The sequence below is a fragment of the Vulpes vulpes genome, chromosome 3 (assembly GCF_048418805.1).
Source record: "Vulpes vulpes isolate BD-2025 chromosome 3, VulVul3, whole genome shotgun sequence".
NCBI lineage: Eukaryota > Metazoa > Chordata > Mammalia > Carnivora > Canidae > Vulpes > Vulpes vulpes.
Window position 1 is genome coordinate 101,949,426 of NC_132782.1, and position 18,580 is coordinate 101,968,005.

Below are 18,580 nucleotides of genomic sequence, written 5' to 3' on the forward strand. Positions count from 1 at the left end.
AAGTTGCTCCAATCTAGGAATTCCACAGCCAGGAATCATACAATGGCACTGCAGCCCCATTTTAAAGACTATAGCTGAGACTGCCAGTGACGGAGTCAGATATAAACACTAAATTACACCAGAGAACAGGTTTCAATGCCACTGACCCCTCTGCCACTCAGTCCAACTTTCTTCTCAAAGGAATCTTAAAACAGCAGCTGAAAAGTCTTCCGTGGTGACCTTCCTGATGAAGCCTATTGATTGGACAGGGCACAACCAGCAGGCAGGCTCCTAAGAGCATGCTGGCCGGAGCAGGAAGCTGACCGGTCTCTTTCAAGCAAGCTCCAGAAAGAATATTAAGTCATTTTTCAGGCAGTGCCAAGCAAACCTGAGACGGGTGGATCCCGGGGAATCCTGACTTTCTCTCCCAGCCCTGGGAGTAGCTCTGCCTGCAAAAGTGGGGCAGCGCATGGTGGAGGGCCGAGCAAGCAGGAGCGGACGCAGGACCCATGTGCTCAACAGTGCCAGTGGCAGAGGAAGGCAGCTCCTCTGGGGGGTGGGGGTGGGGGATCTCGGCTCCGTGGCTGTGACCACATACGACTCAGGCAGTCCCTGAAGGGACATCTCAGCGCAGTGTTTCAATGAGAGATGACACATGCTACTGGAGGCTTGAGATCTGATTGGGGATGTAGAGCTGTATTCATCTGCTTCCCAGCAAGGAAACCAGAGCAGTGACAGATAAACGGAAGTCAATCAAAGAAGAGAGTGACATCGGAAAAACTCGCCTAATTCAGCAAGACCTGTTTTGCCACATAAAGATAAGAGTCATTTGAACGATACGGCTTCGGCATAAGAAACGAAATGACGGCACCACTCCCAAAAGCAAGCTCAAGCAGTTAACGTCACGCAGGTTCCCAATATCCTTGAAAGTTCTAAGCTGGAAGAACAGCAGACCCCTTAATGAACTGCGGGTTCTACTGACCCTCTCTCTTTTGCAAGATTAATTACTTTTTTGGAAAGTAGGCCGTGATCCTGAGTCTCAACACAGGCAAGTATCATCAAGCAGGAAAAGTAAGACTTCCAAATGAAAATACGTTTCTCAAAATCAACCCATTAAAAACAAAACCAAAAAAAAAAAACCAAAAAAAAAAGTGCTTAAACCAATTCCTCCTAGGTATGTTCACCTAACAGAAATGTTTACCAAACATCTTTGTTTAGTGAAAGACCTGCACAAAAATGCTCACGGCAGTGCTCTGCCCAAAACTGGGAACTCCCCAAAGGCCCATAAACACTATGGATATGTAAATTGTGGTACATTCCACAACGCAACCCGACCTGACGACCTGACGATGAATGAGCAATTACAAACACACACGACAGGCTATAGACACGGGGTCAGCAGAAATGTGTTGTGAAGGGCCAGATAGTAAAGATCTTGGGCTTCGTGAGCCACATGGTCTTTGTCCAAACTACTCAATTCCTCCATTCAAGGGCAAAAAGCAGCCACAGCCAGTATGTAAATGAATTGGACATGGATGTGTTCCAATAAAGTTTTATTTTTGCGCTCTGAAATTTAGATTTCCTATACTTTTCACATGCCATGAAACGTCATTCTTCTTTTGATTTATTTTCCCCCCACCCACTTAAAAATGTGAAACCCATTCTCAGCCCACAGGCCATGAAAAAACTGGCAACCTGGATCTGGCCCAAGGGCTGTAGTTCGCCAACTTCTGATACAATCTCACATCATCTAATCTCACATAATGCTAAGCCAAACAAACCAGGCACAAAGCTATCCAGATCGCGTGTTTCTGTTTCTAAAAAGAAAAGCAAAAAGAAGCAGAAGTAACCTCTGGGGCCAGAAGTCATGATAAAGGTTGCCTCTGGAGATGTGGGAACTGGAAGTAGGAAAGAAAATGATCTTGGCGGGGCGTGGAGGTGCAGCGAGAGGTCAGGTTCTGGGCTCTGGATCTGGGTCCTGGTTTACGTGAGCACGGCCACTGGTGGAGCTGTGCATTTATGATTTGTGCGCTTTTTTGTTGCATATGTTTTATTCCAAGAGAAACTTAGCAAGTTGTTAAAAATCAGGACAGGCCTCTTCGGTCGGCTTCAAAAACAGAAGTGTAAAGGGAATCGCGGCCACCTGCCTGAATTAGCTGGGGGTCCTTCACTAAGGCCGGGTAGCAGCCAATGCTAGAGTATTTAACCAGGGGCAGATCTGAATCCCCATTCCTCTAGGCGCTATCACATTTGCTTCTAAAAGGTCTGGTGGGTTCCATGGTTTAAGGGCAGGGGCCCCCTCGGATTCCAGGCAGGCTATCTCCTTTAGGGGTTGTGGGGAAAAGACACCATCCACCTGATTCCCTGCTCCTCCTCGCGTGGTAACCTGCCAGCAATCCCGTTAATGTAAACAGCATCTGGCAAAACACGTGGCCTTCAACCTGCAGCAAAGCCCGTGCTGGACCCGCACAAAGGAGAGAGGCCAAGCCCAGCTTCCCCTCCATTCTGAGGGAATATGCAGTTCGTTGTGCCTTCACCACCAGCAGCTAGGTCTCACTGAAATCCGTGCTTGTAATTATCGCTGTAATTATTATTTTAACACAAATCAGCAATTTCTCACCATCTTACCCTGTAGATGCTCCTTCACTGCTCAAAGACTGTAGGTGGGGGATGGAGGCCACCACCCTGCCCTGCTCCATGTGCCAGGATTGGCAGGAACCTTGGTGGCCTGACACCCACCGCGGCCAGATGGAAAGTCACCTTTCACACTTTACTTGGAGGTGGTGATGTAGGGTACCCCACCCACAGCTGGGCCTTGATGCTTCCATCCATGCAATGGGCACACACACAGTGCCAACCCTCTCGCAGAGCCATTCTGAAGAACTGCTCACCAGAAGTGCTCTGCGAAGACATTCTGCATGATGCGTGCGCGTGGGTTCCCTGCTCACACTGCAAGTGTACTGCTCTGTGACTGGGGGGCAGTTCTTCACTCCGAGTTTCGGGGTCCCCATCTGTGAATGGGGATGATGTCATCAAGTCGTTGTAAATGACTTGGGGGCAGTTCTTCACTCTGGGCCTTGGGGTCCCCATCTGTGAATGAGGATGATGTCACTTGATGATGTCATCAAGTCGTTATAAATGATTCAGGGAGATAGTCCAGAGGTGCTGCCTAGCACAGTGCCTGGCACCCAGCTTAATAACATAACATATGTTAATAACATATAACAATAACATATGTTATTAATAACATAATAGCAATTACTAATTACTCATTATTTTGAGCGCTGTGTACTTGTATCCTAACAGCAGTCTTTCATGTAACACAAATAGGCAATGCTGATGGGCGGGTTCCAAGGCAAGCTGGGGAGTGGCGCCCTATGTAGAGGGACAGCCCCATCTCCCCTCCCATAAATGTCTACTTCTCTGGGAATGAAGTCTAGAATTTCAACTAATTTCTCTCCTTTCTTTCTTCCTTTTCTTTTTTTTTTTTTTTTTGAGAGAGAGAGAGGGAGGGAGGAAGGGGCTGAGGAAGAGGGAAAGAGAAAGCATCTTTTTTTTTTTTTTTTAAAGACTGTATTTACTTACTATTCATGAGAGACACAGAGAGAGAGGCAGAGACACAGGCAGAGGGAGAAGCAGGCTCCCCGCGGGAAGTCTGATGTAGGACTCGATCCCAGGACCCTGGGATCACGACCCGAGCCCAAGGCAGACACTCAACCACTGAGCCACCCAGGGGTCCCAAGAGAGAGCCTCTTAAGCAGGCTTCACACTCAGCGTGGAGCCCAGCACGGGGCTCAATCCTACAACCCTGAGCTTACCACCTGAGCCAAAATCAAGAGTCGGACACTTAAAACCCTGAGCCACACAGGCACCCCCAGAATTTCCACGTTTTAAATAGGAGCTCCACATTCAGTTTCTACTCAAAATCACTGATCTTTAGATGTTGGCCAGTGATTTAAACTTTTTAAACAAAAGAAGAAGGAAGAGGACTCAGGGCTGCCATTACTTCAGCTGCAGCCCAGACCGGAGCTGGGTTTGCTCCCTCACCCCATTCTCATGTCTGCTTTCGTTGGGGGTTCATATCAGTTGCTCCCTCTCCCGACAGACTGTTTGGTCCATGTGATTTTCACCCAAAAAGGAAGCCAAGCCAGTAGTCAAGCCCTCGACCTAAGGAGAGTGAACCCAGGCCATGCCCACTTGCGAACCCGGCCGTTTCCTCCGAAGGCACCCCGCCTCCACATCACCTCCTCTAGCCTGGTCACTGCCAACACTTTGTCTTCTAAACAAGAGGGAATCAGATGGAACAATTCTGAGACTATTCCTGAATAGGACTAAGGGGAAAAGCAGGTAATGAGAGTATTTTACATCAGGAATAGAATCTTCTGTAACCGCCTGATGACAAGCAAATGGGGTTCTCTGTTTGTGTCTTTTATAACAGCTGCCCCTTCTGAGCTGGGGATAAAAGAGAGAGAGAAAGACAATGAATAGGCTTTTATTTCAAAGAGAACATCTGCAAAGCATGGTCCTACATTAAAAAGTAAACAGAAAACAGCCACTAGTCTGGAGGAAAAAAAAAAAAGATTTCCCATTACATCTCTAATTAATAAAGCCCCATTTCACAAGGAAAGACGAAACACAGAAAGAGAACTACTTTCCCACATCCCCAAAGAGAGGATGCTTAATGAGGTAACCCCTGGATTACTTGATCCGTCTAATCTGGTTTTAATACTACCCTTAAATAACGTATACATTAGCTCTCCACTACCAAAACATTTGTTTATTTTATTAACGTGAGCCTGGTTGAGCACTAAGATGTTGCGAAATTATCATGCTGTCCTTGGGCTCTGTTTTTATTGCTTGTCTCCTTGCTCATTATAAAATGATTAGCTGTCTCCACTGCCCTTTTGAATCGCTGTTGGGGTTGCCATGCGGTTCTGTTTACCCAGGTTCTGAACAGGAGAGTCTTGATTCGGGGTTAAGTTAACAGAGTCATTATAGGCCCATCTGGGAACTCATTCATCATAGTTAATTCCACATGTAACACATGGGGGACTCACAGGCACAGTCTCCATGAAGCGAACACTCAGCATCAATCCAAGAGATGCACATGAAGGGTCCAGACCCAAGTCTAGAAGACGGGCCAGAGGGGCCCCATCACCGTCGGAGCGACATAGACTGCTACTGAGCCCATCGGAGAAGGCCCACAACGGGGACTTCCACTCAGAGAGACCCAGAACACGGTTCTTCCTAGTGTCCGACTGAAATCCTCTCCACTCCGACGTCGGAACAAAATGGCACAGCTGTTTACCAGAGGAGTGGGAGTATCTCCAAACTGGTGAAACATACGCTTCCCAAAGTTTAGTCGTTCTGGCACCCCCTCATCATTCACCATCCAAACCAAGGCCAGAATTAGGACTAGAATGAGGGCTTGGTATTATTACTCATGCATGTTCATTACATTAACCAACTTCTCTCACTTAAATGCCACTTCACTCACAGGCTAAGCAATAAGAGCCTCAAAGTTATCGTTTCGATAGAATGGTCATATTTATATATTTTCCTGAATACACATGTAAAGGACAATTAGTATCACAATTTTTGAAAATGTTCACCCACCAAGCAGGGGCGGTGTGCATCTGGGATGTTGTAGAGGCCCTGATTTGTGGTCTGGGTCTGGGTTCCTTGGGTGTGTTCAGTTTGTGAAATTCTGCTGAGCCATACATTTAGAATAATGTGCACTTTTGTTTATGTAGCACATTTTAAAAAAAAGCATCTAAAAGAATATACCTCAAATTTCAGAACTGAATCGATTTTGCAGAGAGATGAACAGAAACGCTATTAAAAGCTTTAATCACCAGCGTTATCAGAACTAGCAAGGCAAACCATAGCATGGGGCTCCTGGGTCTGGACCTACTTTGACAAAAGTGTCCATCAACCAAAAATAAATAAAATTAATCCACTTCACCCTTCCAAAACTCTCACCCACAGCCTCTCATTTTCTCTCAGGCTCCCCAACTGCTTCCACGGCTGCACCTGTAACAATCTGATTTTTAAATTTTTTCTTGTTTCTCTTTACTTAGGGGTCTTCTTGCCCCGAAACCATGAAATCCATGAAGGCAGGGGCATGTCTGTCCTCCCCACATACTCTGCACACTGTCCAGCACACGGCAGCCCCTCAAGCACTACTTCTTGAATTAATGCCCAGATGGATGGGTGGGTGGGAAAGCTCTAGTGATTTCACCCATTTACTTGCTCCTTGTCCCCCAGGGATTATAAAGCACCTTCTCATCTGTTCATTGAATTAGATCCTCACAATCCAATGAGGGCAGTTGGGCTGTTGGGCTTATAAGCATCATCTCACAGAAGTGCCAAAAAGGCACAAAAAGGTGAGAGTGACAGCTTGTCCCTGACAGCCTCGGAATCCACGCCACAGTGCTCTAGAATGTTCCACCTTCCACCTTCCAACCAGACCTCTGGGGACTCTCAACATCCCAACCCATGTTATTGTGGGGCAGGGCTGGGGGAAGCACACCAGGTGGAAGCCAGACAATTCAGAACAGTACGTTCCCTGCATGCCCACCAAAAGGGAAACCATTAACCAAACTGTAGAGTGCATGCCTCTATTTTTGTTGAGGACACTGCCTTCACAATGGTCTGTCTGATCCTTGTAAGAATTTGCATCTTCTGGGTACACACCAGCAGTGAAGGAGGGAAAGGAAACCTCCATCATGCCCAGGGGAAGCAAAAGCAGTCGAGGTAAATAAGTGCTGTGAATAAACCACATGGGGATAATTGAAAGGTGACCACAGACACTTATTTTTAGCTCATCACAGTGCACACACAGATCTTCCAAACAGAAGCTGCAAATTCAGCAGTTTAAAGGGGCCAGTTAGGTATCACAGGGGAAAGAAAAGACCCTGGTCAGGGGGAGAGGGGTGTCTCAAGAATCTGGAAGGTCTCAGGACAGCCCCTCCCACCTTGGGCCAGTCAGAAAAACAAGCCAAGAATGGGGGCCCAGTGCTTTCAGACCTTGTGACTTTTTAAAGGCATGCCAATAATCTTAATCCTTCAGTTTCTTGCCCTTTTATTTTAACATACGGTGTGGGCCAAACAAAACCCACCCACGGGCCATGAATCTGAGGGCCTCTCTTGCAAACATCTATCATCAGGAAGGAAATCAGGAGCCCTGACTGTGGGCCAGAGCTGGGGCTCATCACCAGGCCCTTCTAGGCAGGTGCCTTCCTACAGTGCAGATGAGGAAACTGAACCCCTCAGAGGTGAAGGGACGCATCCGGGTCACACAGGTATGAACGCATAGTTGGGCTGTGAACTCCAAATGTCAGACCACTGCCCCCTCCCCGCCCCTACACATCATGTGACATGCCTCCTGGGCTCTGCAGCATCCAACCACCTGCTCCCCTTGCAAACCTCAGGCAGCTCACTGCTCATCTCCAGGCTCCTTATTAAGCCCTAAGAAGAGCTTGAGCCTCATGGGTGGAGCAGTCTAGACCTCATGTCTGGCAGTTTGGGGTGTGCTGGGAGACTTGAGGGCTTCCAGGCCCCTGAATCACTCTATTCCTGGCCCCCAACCTGTCCAGAGGACCCCTTCCTCTTGTGTCTAAGAGGCCACCCTGGGGAAGTGAGACTGGCAGTGAATCAAGCTGGGATGTGAAAGGAACCTCTCTGATTATCAGCAATGGCCCTACCCTTCACCTGCTGGACTGTTCCTCCTGAGGGCAGAGAGCACATCATGAAGGTAATGCCAGTGCTGGGCACAGTGCCTGGTGTGCTCTCACGGCTGGAGTGGAGGATGGGTAGATGGTAGACGGATGGATGGATGGATGGATGATGGGTGGATGGATGGATGGATGGACATACACATGGATGGACACACACACATGTATAGATAGTTGGATGGATGGATGGATGGATGGACACACATGCGCACTTATGAGTGGACAGATGAGAGGGGAGGAAGGCACAAGGGACTTACTCAATTGGAAAGAGACTAAGAACGCAGTGTGTGGAGTCATCACCGACCTTCAATCCCTATTAATTCGCAGCTGTTCAACCTTTATCCACCTTCTTGCCTTAGTTTTTATTATTCGTAATCAGTAAAATCAGTAAAACAGAGATGAGACTAGCCTAGCCTTTAACTTGGAGCATGTTATAAGAATTCGTAAGATCACACCTTCCTACAGCATCTTCCTTGAAGACTTCCCTGAAACTTTCAAAGAAGAGAAATCCCCCTCATCCTCCTCCTTGTTAGCATTACAGTCACAATATCTGCGCCCCATAGGTAAGGGACCTTTGCATCCATCTCTCCACCCCGTAGGCCTGACTCCTTCAGGCTCCATCAGGGTTTCTCATGGCCAGGGATTACAGCAAAGGATTCCTAGGGAGGAGAAATGCTAGTCGTTAGCATCTGCAGACACATTAGCCTGGATTAGATATCCAGATAAGCCAGCAGTCATGTGGCTGGGACAAAGCAGGCCAGTGACGGACCAAACCCATGGCACTGCCCACAGGGGGCCCCTGGAGGGGGAGATCCTCCACCAAAAGAGACTCAAGAAATGCCCCTGGGTGCTCCCTCTTCCCCACCTGGCTGCATGTCTGGGCTCCCAGCCCCTGATACTGACAATGCCAGGCTCCCAGCTCACCAGTGTTGAGCCGGTTAAGGTGACGCCCGTCCGCCGCCCTCTTTTCAACACCTCTGCCTTCCAGTAGGGGAGGAGGCAGCCCTAACCACAGGGGTCAGGGGGCACAACCTGATGAGTATCTGCGGGCAAACGGGTAGTTTCTTTCTGTTGCAGACGGAAGGAAGTGCCCACAAGACAATCGGCCCACGTGTTCTTAGAGATACCTCCCTGCTTCACCCAGGCTCCCAGGGGCAGCTCATGGGCTCCTCCGGAGAGAACCACAGAGCAGTGTTTAACTGGGTGGGTGGACAGCCAGGAAGGATGAAGGAAAGGTTGTTTCCACTGGCCAAGGAACCTTGCATAGCACCCTCCTTCCTTCCTCTCCTGGTTCGAGAGAGCTGAATTCAAAACTCCTTCTTCCGGCCAACTCAGCAGTTCAAGTTCAACCCTAAGTTCAGACGCTCCGTATTTCGCTATAGGGTGATGCCTTCCATTCCAGGGCCATAAAATCCCGTGCTCGGGGCTGGGCATCATGCCCGCATCAACTACCTGTGTGCCTCCTTAAGTGGGCTCTGCGGTTCTAAGGTTAGGCACCTTCGCAAGCTGTTTATAAGACGGAGGGTGTAGAGCAGAGCAGTTAAGAGCCAGGACTGCTCGGGTTTAAATCCTGGCTCTGCCATTTACAACTGTGAACCCTGAGAAAGTTGATTAAATGCCTCCCTCTGCCTCAGTTTCCTCTGCAGCGTGATGTCTAAATGAGTTAATGTTTGTAACGCACCCAGCGCAGGGCCTGGTTATAGTAAGCACCGGGACTGTTGGCTGTTGCAACCAGAAAACACGTTCGCTGAGGGAATAAATGAGTTAATACAGAAGGACGGCTTCAAACAGTGCCTGGCACGTTATAACTGCTATACAGAGACTCATTACTGTTATTATGACTCCCTATTTGTGTCATTATTTAGGGGTCTGATTCAATAAAAACTACATATCTGCTCCTTTTCCAGGGTTGGCACATTTTTGGAAATCTGCAGTAAGAAGTAAGCAAAGTGGCATAAAGACTTTCAAGACTAGTCTGGCTGCATTTGGAGTTTTTTCAAAGAACTGCACCCACAAGGTGCTCAGAAACCTGCGGGTCGACTAGAGTAAGGCAGACAGAGGTAGGTCTGAATCCCAGCTCTGCTACTCCCAGCGAGCGAGCGGCTTTGCCTCTCTGGGCCTGTTCCTCATCTGTGAAATGGGGACAGCAAGAGTCCTATCCCACACAGCAGGGGAGATTCGCTGAGACAGTAAAGATTTGCAGACAGTATCTGCAAAGTCCTCATTTTCCCAGCCACGTGATCAGCACTCAAAAGACCAGCAACTTCTAGCCAGGTGTCCTTAGTTTAACTTTTGTAGGAGTTGGATAGCACCTCCTTCCATCCTGGGTTGTTTTGTTTTGTTTTGTTATGTTTTGTTTCGCGTGTGTGTGTGAGCATTTTAATAACATGATGTATGCAAAACAGCTAAAGGATGCCTGGCATACAGCTGGCACTCAATAAATATTAGTGCTCCTCCCTCTACCACATTCCATCTTGCTCCAGGGCTGGCACACACACAAGCGTTGGATGCACTCTGCTGCCTTGGATTTCACTCAAACCCGACTTTCCATGGGAAAATGAATAATTGCAAAAAATTGCTTATTTTCAAACATACTAAGACTTTCTTTGTAAGAACAACAGCTCACATTTGAGCATGTTCATGTGCCAGGCCCCGATCAGTTCACATGTTTTAATACATTTCATCCTCACATGACCCTAGGAGGTAGCCCGGATTTTCAGAGGAGTAAAGCAGAATGATTAGCCCAAGGTCATGGAGGGTGGCAAAGAGCAGAGCCCCATTTCAACCCAGATGTGTCGACTCAGGGACACTTAATGGTCTCTTTCCTGGGTGCTGGGCCTAGCACACATTTCCTATGTACAACTTTTTCTCCTGCTCCCACACCTTTTCCTCTGAACTCGGGTTTCGTTGAGGTTGAGTTTATATTTTGCTTTTAGTTTTCCCCAACGTATTTTCTTCTTGGTTCTGGTAAATGGGGACCAGGGTCCACAGAAATGGAGGAAATGCAAAGAAAACAAGAGCGAGAAGTTCTCCTAAGTGACAAGTCTTAGGGCAGTATTCACCAAGAGCCAGACAGAAAACCAGCCCTCGAGCCACGTACCCTATGCAGGCCAATTATGTTGGCACCATGCATTTTTGTCTTTCTGCATGCAGATTTATGGTCCTACTGATCATAAATAGCTCTGGGTGAGAGGGCAGCTCCTGACTACAGAAATATTCTCAAGGATATTCTGTTTTCTGGGGACACACACACACACACACACACACCATGTCAGATATCTACCCAGCTCAAAACACCAAATTTCCTTTCCTGTTAAGACATGGATCAAAGTTGGGACAATCTCCAGCAAACAGGGACTAACACCGTGGCTTCTTGTTTGCAAAACAGCAAGTATTTTTTGTCATACAAACTTTTACAAGATTAAGAAGAAAGCCTGATAAACCAGAGAGAATGTCTAGAGTGTGACAAGACTGGAAGGAAAGCAAAGGTATGTGTACAATTACATACCTATACTTATGTGTCTAATAATTTCTCCTTTATTTATCTGTTCTATTTAACATTTTCCAGTATATGATTAAGCAGATGACAACATTTGCAGTAAGATAAATATTGTTCAGTGATGCATATTTCTGTATACAAAGTGTAATGCATTGCTCAGGCAAAATAAAACCCCACTGAGAGTGTGGGGGGGGGAAAAAAACCTCCAACCATCAATAAAATACCCTCTGTTCTCTCTGGCCTCAAAGCATTTGGATAGAAAGAGAAGCCACACCTCTCAGGCTGTTAGAACCAGAGGTGATCTGGATACAGTGAACCAATATTTCAAAGTTACTGCCGACATCTGAAAAAGTCCTGAGTTATCTGAGTAATGTGAAGCATGAGGAATTTCTGCCAAAAAAAAAAAAAAATCAACATTTCCAAAGGGTCAGACGATACAGAAACCCCATTTTACATTACAGGTGCATGTGTGTGGAAGGGCAATTAAAGATTTGGTTCCTTGAATGAAACTCACTGGGTAGCAGTTTCTCTAAGGGCACAAGGAATAACACGACGACTTCAAGAGAATCACCAGAGTTGAAGGGAGAGAAATTACCCGTTCCTTACGTTAACACACACGGCTTTCTTTCATTTGTCCCCAATCTATCCAGAACCCAGAATGTGATCTTTTTGACACTCTCCCCAGTGTGTTCCCACCCTTTAAAAGTGAGCCCATCTGTTTCTTAAATTATGAGATGACAGTCAAATCCACAGCTTACTGGAGACCCAGTGAAGGACTCGAGCCACAACTCTGCAGCAATCCACCCGGTAATTCTAATATCTAAGAGCTTTGGAAGAGGCGGAGAGAAACAGGAGCTGGCAAATCTTTCATAGATATGCCCATCCTGTCACCATCCTCATGCCGTCTCTGACTCTGCTTGAGAAACTGCGTGTTTCTTCTCGGCTTCTTAAAATGCACCGAAAATACAATCAGGTCCTTCCACTGGGGCACAGCTCCCCAGACATAAAAGGGTGGCGAGCAAGGAGCTCTGGGACAGTGAGTTCAAGGAAGCAGCAAGGTCTTGTTTAGAAAATGCTCTAGACACTACGCCTGCCTGACACTCCGGGACACAGCCACCTACACCACCAGCACCACCAGCACCCAGCCGCAGATTCCCTCTGCCTATAAGAAGAACAAGCACCTGCTCTGTCCCACCCGAACCCCACCCTCAAGAGAGCACGGAGATGAAGCATCATGTCCCAAGCACGTGTCTCACCAGCTCTTTAAGAGAGCCATCTGGAAAATCACAGGGATTTTTCTCTTTTTTTAACGCCCCACTCCTGAATCCATCTCTAAGACATTCCCGCTAGCAGCCCCGGCGGGGTCTGCAGACAAACCACATGTTGCAAAGGGCCTTAGTGGCTTTGGAAAAGAGCTAGTCCGCTCCTAGCCTACACCCAAGCTCAGGCGTCGCTGGACTTTGGGAACAGCCTGCCCCCTTCTGGTCTCCTTGAGCTTCATGGAAGGGCAGGGGCTGGGTGGGCACAGCCAGAGGAGGACAGACCCCCAGATCCCTCTAGCACGTCTGCACTGTGATTTCAGGATCTAGCAGGGCATGGGGGTAGACGTGGGGCAGGTGAAAGAGCGGGGACAGACGAGCAGAAAAAATTAAACACAAATCCAGGAGAGATGACAGTTCACGACAGCGAGGTAGCCACCCACAGGGAAGGGTGGAGGATGAAAAAAACCCTCACATGTATGTCTATGACAGAGGGCAAAGAAATTGATACCTGGGGAGATGTGAGTAGAGGGACAGTAATTAAACCTGCAGATGAAAGCAGAGTTTCAGCAAGCAGTGCGACTCTGCTGCTGGGACTGGCATTCCACAAGGAATGCAGAGAGGTAATGGCATGCTCCCACCTCCCTTCCCAACTGCAAACCTCCCTGTGGCGGAGCCGGGAGGTGAGAGAACACGACACCGAACTAAGGCACACACAGACAGGGTGTGGACGGAATACACAACATGTTAAGGACTCAGGAAGAAATCCAGGCCTCCCTCCTCCTTTCCACTTATTTCAACAGGTGGTCTCTGCACCCAAAGACACCTTCCTGGTGCCTGTCTGAACCCCAGACACAAAGGATACAGGAAGCCCCGCGCCCCCATGTTCACCCTACATTTTCCCACTCTGGGCCAGCAGTGCGTGTCCGGAACCCCCTCGCGCCCTACCTCCCAGTAGGGCTCCAAATCCAGAAAGAACCTCTAATTGCATTTCTGCCCAAACACATCACAATTCACCCCGGGAGTTCAAAGGCTGTGTCTGGGAGAACCCTTCTCTGTAAATAAAAGGCCACAGGACATTGGGAATGTTCTGGTTCTCCGTCAGCAATCTCACTCCACTCTCCTCCCCACAAACAAGGGAAAGACGTCTACCTGCTACCCACACAGACAAGCCAGGGATGTGAAATGCCATCACATCACCTCCTGGGGCTGGCTCAGCCCACAGGCACAAAAAGCCACACTCTGGCTAAGAGGGTCGTCGCCGCTGATTCCAAAGAAGTTTAACAGATCAAAAAGCATCACGCTGTGTCTGAAGGCAGTGTTCAGTGAGGGCTCCCAGAGCGAGAAACACCACGGACATGCATTCAGTGTCTAAGGATCCTGAAAGTAACCCCTAGCATCTGATGTCCCCCAAGGGCTAGGAGAATCCTCGCAGGCGAATGGCATGAGAAAGACACAGACGGACACACGGCACATCCTTATTCCTTAAGACAGACACGCACGCCCACAGGGCGCAGAGAGCCTGGCCCAGAGATGGGGACTCTGACCTCCTGTCCTCCGTGTCCTAGCTCAGCGGGCTCCGCAAGGCAGCCCAGAGGAGATGGGAAAGGCACCCCTGGAGAAGTTGGGGACAGGATAGGAAGACACCCAGATGGCCCCCGAAGATCTGCAGAAAAACCAGTTTCAGAGCTCAGGCTGTTCACACCCAAGGAAGGCAAAGAAAACGCACAGGAGCCCAAGTCGTGAGGATGTGGTCAGACAGAGCTGGTGACATTAATCGGCTCCGCGCAAGACGGAGAGCCAGGGACAGCCACCTAGGGGAAGGGGCCACCCCTCACACCGACGGGCACGGCCGGGTGACCCAAGTCAGAGGGGGCAGCGGGAGGGGACGAGCTTAGAGGCGGGGGCGCAGCCAGCCCGAGATGGCAGACAGGGGACCGACTGAAGTAAGCCGCGGCGCCCAAGCCTGAGCCCCGGCGCAGGGAGGGCCCGGGGGTGTGGGACAGCGATCCCAGACCCCATCTCGGGCCAGGAAAAGCCAGGGAGGCGGCAAGCAGGGGACGCAGTGGTCGGCACTCAGCTCGGCGAGGCCCCCAAAGGAGCTGTGCGCACCGGCCGAGGGCACCGTCCGCGCACCCGGCGGGAGCGAGGCACCGACGCCCACGCGCACAGCCAAGTCGGGCCCAGCAAGCGCCGGGACCGGGGACCGTGGCCCCCAGAGCGCCTCCTCCGGAGGGAACTTCCCCGGGCCCCGGGGCGGCCCTCGGACTCGGCCCGGGGCGCGCCCCCCATCCCCGGGCGCTGCCCCCGCCCCGGCCTCCCGCGCCCCCGCCCGCCCCCCCCAGCCCACAGGGCATCTTACCAGCGCCCGCGCGGGCAGCGCCCCCCGGCCGGCCGGCTGCTGCGCCCGGGGCTCTCCGGGGCCGCCCGCCCGCGCCCGCGCCCGCGCCGGGGGCCCCCGTCCTCCGCCGCCGCCTCGGGCTGCAGCCGGCCCGGCGGGCAGGTCCCGGCGCTCGCGGCGCGGGGCCGGGGCCGGGGCCGGGGGCGGCCGCTCGGCGCCGCCGGCCGCCGCGCCCCCGCGCCGCTCCCCGGCCCCGGAGTCGAGGCTGCTGAAATTCCACACGACCAGCGTCTGCAGCAGCAGCACCGTGAGCGCCGCGAGCAGCGCCGAGTGCGAGCGCCGGGCCAGCCTCCGGGCGCACGGCGCCGCCACCATCTTCGGAGCGCGGCGGGCGAGCGGGGCGCGGGGACCCCGGCGGGGGCTCCGGGCCGCCCCGCGCTCCCCGCGCTCCCCGCGCTCCCCGCGCTCCCCGCGGCTCCCCGGCCGCCGGCCGCCGCTCGGGCTCGGGCTCGGGCTCGGGCTCGGGCTCGCGCTCGCGCTCGGGCCGCCTCCTCCGCCGCCTCCTCCGCCGCCTCCGCCGCCGCCGCCTCGGCTCGCCGCTGCTCCTCCTCCTCCTCCTCCGCCGCCTCCACCGCCGCGGCGCGGAGTTTTCAGACGGGCAGGGACCCGGACGTCACCGGGAGGAGGGGAAGGCGGGAGGCGGGGAGCCGGGGGCCGCGCAGGGGGCCGCCGGGCGCGCGCGCGGGGAGGGGGCGCGGGGGCGCGGGGCCGGGGCTCCCCTCCCGCAGCCCTCCCGGGGGAGGGGGCCCGCCGGGGCCGGGGCGCGGGGACGCGGCCGGGGACGCGGCCGGGGGCGCGGGGCGGGGCCGGGGGCGGAGCGAGGGGAGGAGGGAGAGGAAGGGGTGGGGGGAGCGGAGCGGACGGGAGCGGGAGCGCGGCGGCGGAGAGGGCGCGGGCCCCCGCGGGGGAGGGGCGGGCGGGGGGCCGGGGAGATGGGGGGCGGGGGCCGGGGAGATGGGGGGCCGGGGAGATGGGGGGCGGGGGCCGGGGAGATCGGGGGGGGCCGGGATCCCGCCTTCCGCGCCGAGGGCAGCGGGCTCCCCGCCCAGGAGTTCGCAGTCCGGGCGTCTACACCCGCACGAAGCCGGCGGGACAGGCGGGACGCGACAAACGCGATCCCGAGCGTCGGGGCGCGGGAGGGCCTCGCGCGGCGGGTCCCTGGAGGCCGGGCCCGGGCTCCATGGGGCAGGGAGGAGGCTGCGCTGCGTCCCCGTGAGTGACTCCTGAGTCACACCCCACCCTCTGGAGCCAACGATGTACTAAGTGCTTCACTGAGTCACTTCTCTGGTCCCTAAGGACGCACAAGCCCAGAGACTCCAAACCCAGTTGGCAAGCAAGTGCTGGAGTTGGTAAGGGGGGACCCAGGGGTGTCTCTCGACCTGCAGAGGCTTCCTCTGGCGCCTGAGCCTCCCCCCGGGTCTTGCCTCCATCCGTCCCGAAGCCTGCCCTGTGTCCATGCCCTGTGTCCATGCAGGGTCCAGCTGGGGGGAATGGGTCTTGACTCGTAAAGCGGAGCGTTCTCTCCGTCGGGGCTGCACTGTCGCGGTGACCTTGAGCCAGGAGGACTCCTCCCTGGGCCTGAGCTTCCTTCTCTGTCAACGACGAGTTCGGACTGACCATCCGAACCCACTCAAGCTTCACCCCCAGCCTTGTCTGAGTCAGTGTTTCCAGCTTTCTCTCCCTTGTCTTCTCGCCCAGGGCTTTACACACAGCGGTCCTGAACACACGGGGGCCCGCACAGAGGGGCCATGGGTGTCCCGGACAGGACTTTGCTCTGGAAGACTAGGATAGCGGACCAAATCCCCGGTTTGTTAATCAGGGACCCCGTGGGGCAGGAGGGTGAGTGCTGTGCATCTTGTCTGCTGTGCTTTAAAGTCTCATCCTTATTTTTTTAAAGAAAAGAAAGTGCAGGAATAGACAGGATCCGTCAGAGAAGGAGGCAGAGAGGGGAAAGATACGGTTTCACCCACTCATCAAGAATCCAAAGTGTTATTGGTTTGTGAGGGCGGGGGTGGTAGTGACCACCAGAAAAAAATGCTTTCTGGACCCACGTAACAAGCCAACCCACTTCCCGGAACTGAGAGGGCAAACTGCCAGCTAGTGGGGATTCTAAACTATGGGCTACACTCAGCCTTTGGGGTAACTAAGCCTGGCCAGGCATGTGGACAGACATAGGAACAGTCCCTGGGCTCAGCTCACCTAACCAGGAGTGAAATAGAAGAACAGAGGCGAGCACTTTGGCCTTCTGTCATCTGTTTATCACTTGGGAATATTTTGGTTATAAGGAATAAAACCTCTATTCTAACTGCCTTAAAAATAGAGTTTACTGGATGATGTATCTGAATATTTCAGAGGAAAGACATCAGGTGAGGTTTGATCCAGCAACTCGGCACTATGAATTCTTTTTCTTTCCATCTCTCCTCTCTGCCTTTCGTGGGGTCTGTTTCATCCTGAGGCTCTCTCCTCGTGTCACAACCTGGCATTAGTTGCTGAGACTCTTTGTGTCCTTTGTTCGTTTCTAGCCCAGAGGAAGAAGGGTCAGCATTTCCCAGCATTCTCCTCAAAGGTCCTGAGATGCTCTCTGATTGAATCAGCTCTGGGTCATAGGTCACCACTCACCAAGCAAGGTAGCCAGGAAAATAGAATGCGCTGATGGGCTTGGCCAAGGTTCCATATGGCACCTTCGGCACTGGAGAGAAGAAGCCAGCGTCCCTGCAACCACCTAGATGTTCTATAGGGATCAAGGTCTTATGGGAAGGAAGGAATGAGGAATAGGTACAGGGGAAGCAGGCACCATTATCTATTCCATGGGGCCACCTTGGTGCTACATGACCTTGGGCAATCCACTCCCCTCCAAGGACTTTGGTTTGTTTAATGCCAAATGATGGATTCGACGAGATGGTCCTCTAGATCATCAAGTCATGTCCCCAGAACTCTTCCTCAGTGTCTAAACAGAGCTTCCCAATCCCAGCAGAGGCTGCCCTGGGGACTCTTGGCATCCACGCCCTCCCGCCTGTCTCTGCTTCAAGGTCTCTGCTGCATTTCTCCTTTAAGCAACAATGATGTTATCTGCTTCCTGCACATGACACGTTTAACCATGGTCCTCTGGGGCCCATGCTCTGGTTCAGCTCCCTTGGGGGCCAAAGGCTGAAAGAGTGAGGTTAAGGATCCAGGCCCCCAAGTCCCTGGAGGGAAAGAGAGAGAAAGAGAGAGAGAGAGAGAGAGTTGTTTGTTTATTTCAACTCATAAAAAGCCACATGAGAAAGAGGTTTAAAAGCTCCGGGCAGGTTATGGATGCCATAAACAGCTTATGTGAGGTTTTCAGGATGAAAAATCGCCTGAGATAGAAGGGCAGGAAGGCAGCCTTCTAGGGTTGCCGGGATTATCTTCCTGTCCCGAGACAGACCGACAGCCCAAGCACCTGCACAGAGTCCCCCGTAGAAGACGGGGCCCAAGTACTCCAGCGGCAGCGGCTCAGGCGACAGCAGCGTCTCTTTAGAATTTTTAAAGCTCATTCAGTCATTCAACACAGATGTATTGGGCCCTATTATGCGCCAGGAACCACGCTGGGCAAGAGAAAAATAGATATGAAGAAGATTCCCTAAGGGTTTTTTCTTTTTAAATACGGTTCCTACTCTCGTATTGAAGTGAGAGCCAGAACTCTAAGGAAGTTCCAACTGATGTGTGGGATTCCCTCCACACCCCC

General features: G+C 52.1%; 1 protein-coding gene across 1 annotated transcript in view; it reads right to left on the bottom strand.

The window, feature by feature from the left end:
- XYLT1 (xylosyltransferase 1) overlaps positions 1 to 15,318 on the bottom strand; it is a 303,984-nt gene extending 288,666 nt beyond the window's left edge. Inside the window, exon 1 of the mRNA XM_072753776.1 lies at positions 14,836 to 15,318. Coding sequence (XP_072609877.1) covers positions 14,836 to 15,189 — 354 coding nt within the window. The 5' untranslated portion in view covers positions 15,190 to 15,318. The remainder of the gene's footprint in view (positions 1 to 14,835) is intronic.
- Positions 15,319 to 18,580: the final 3,262 nt, after the last annotated feature.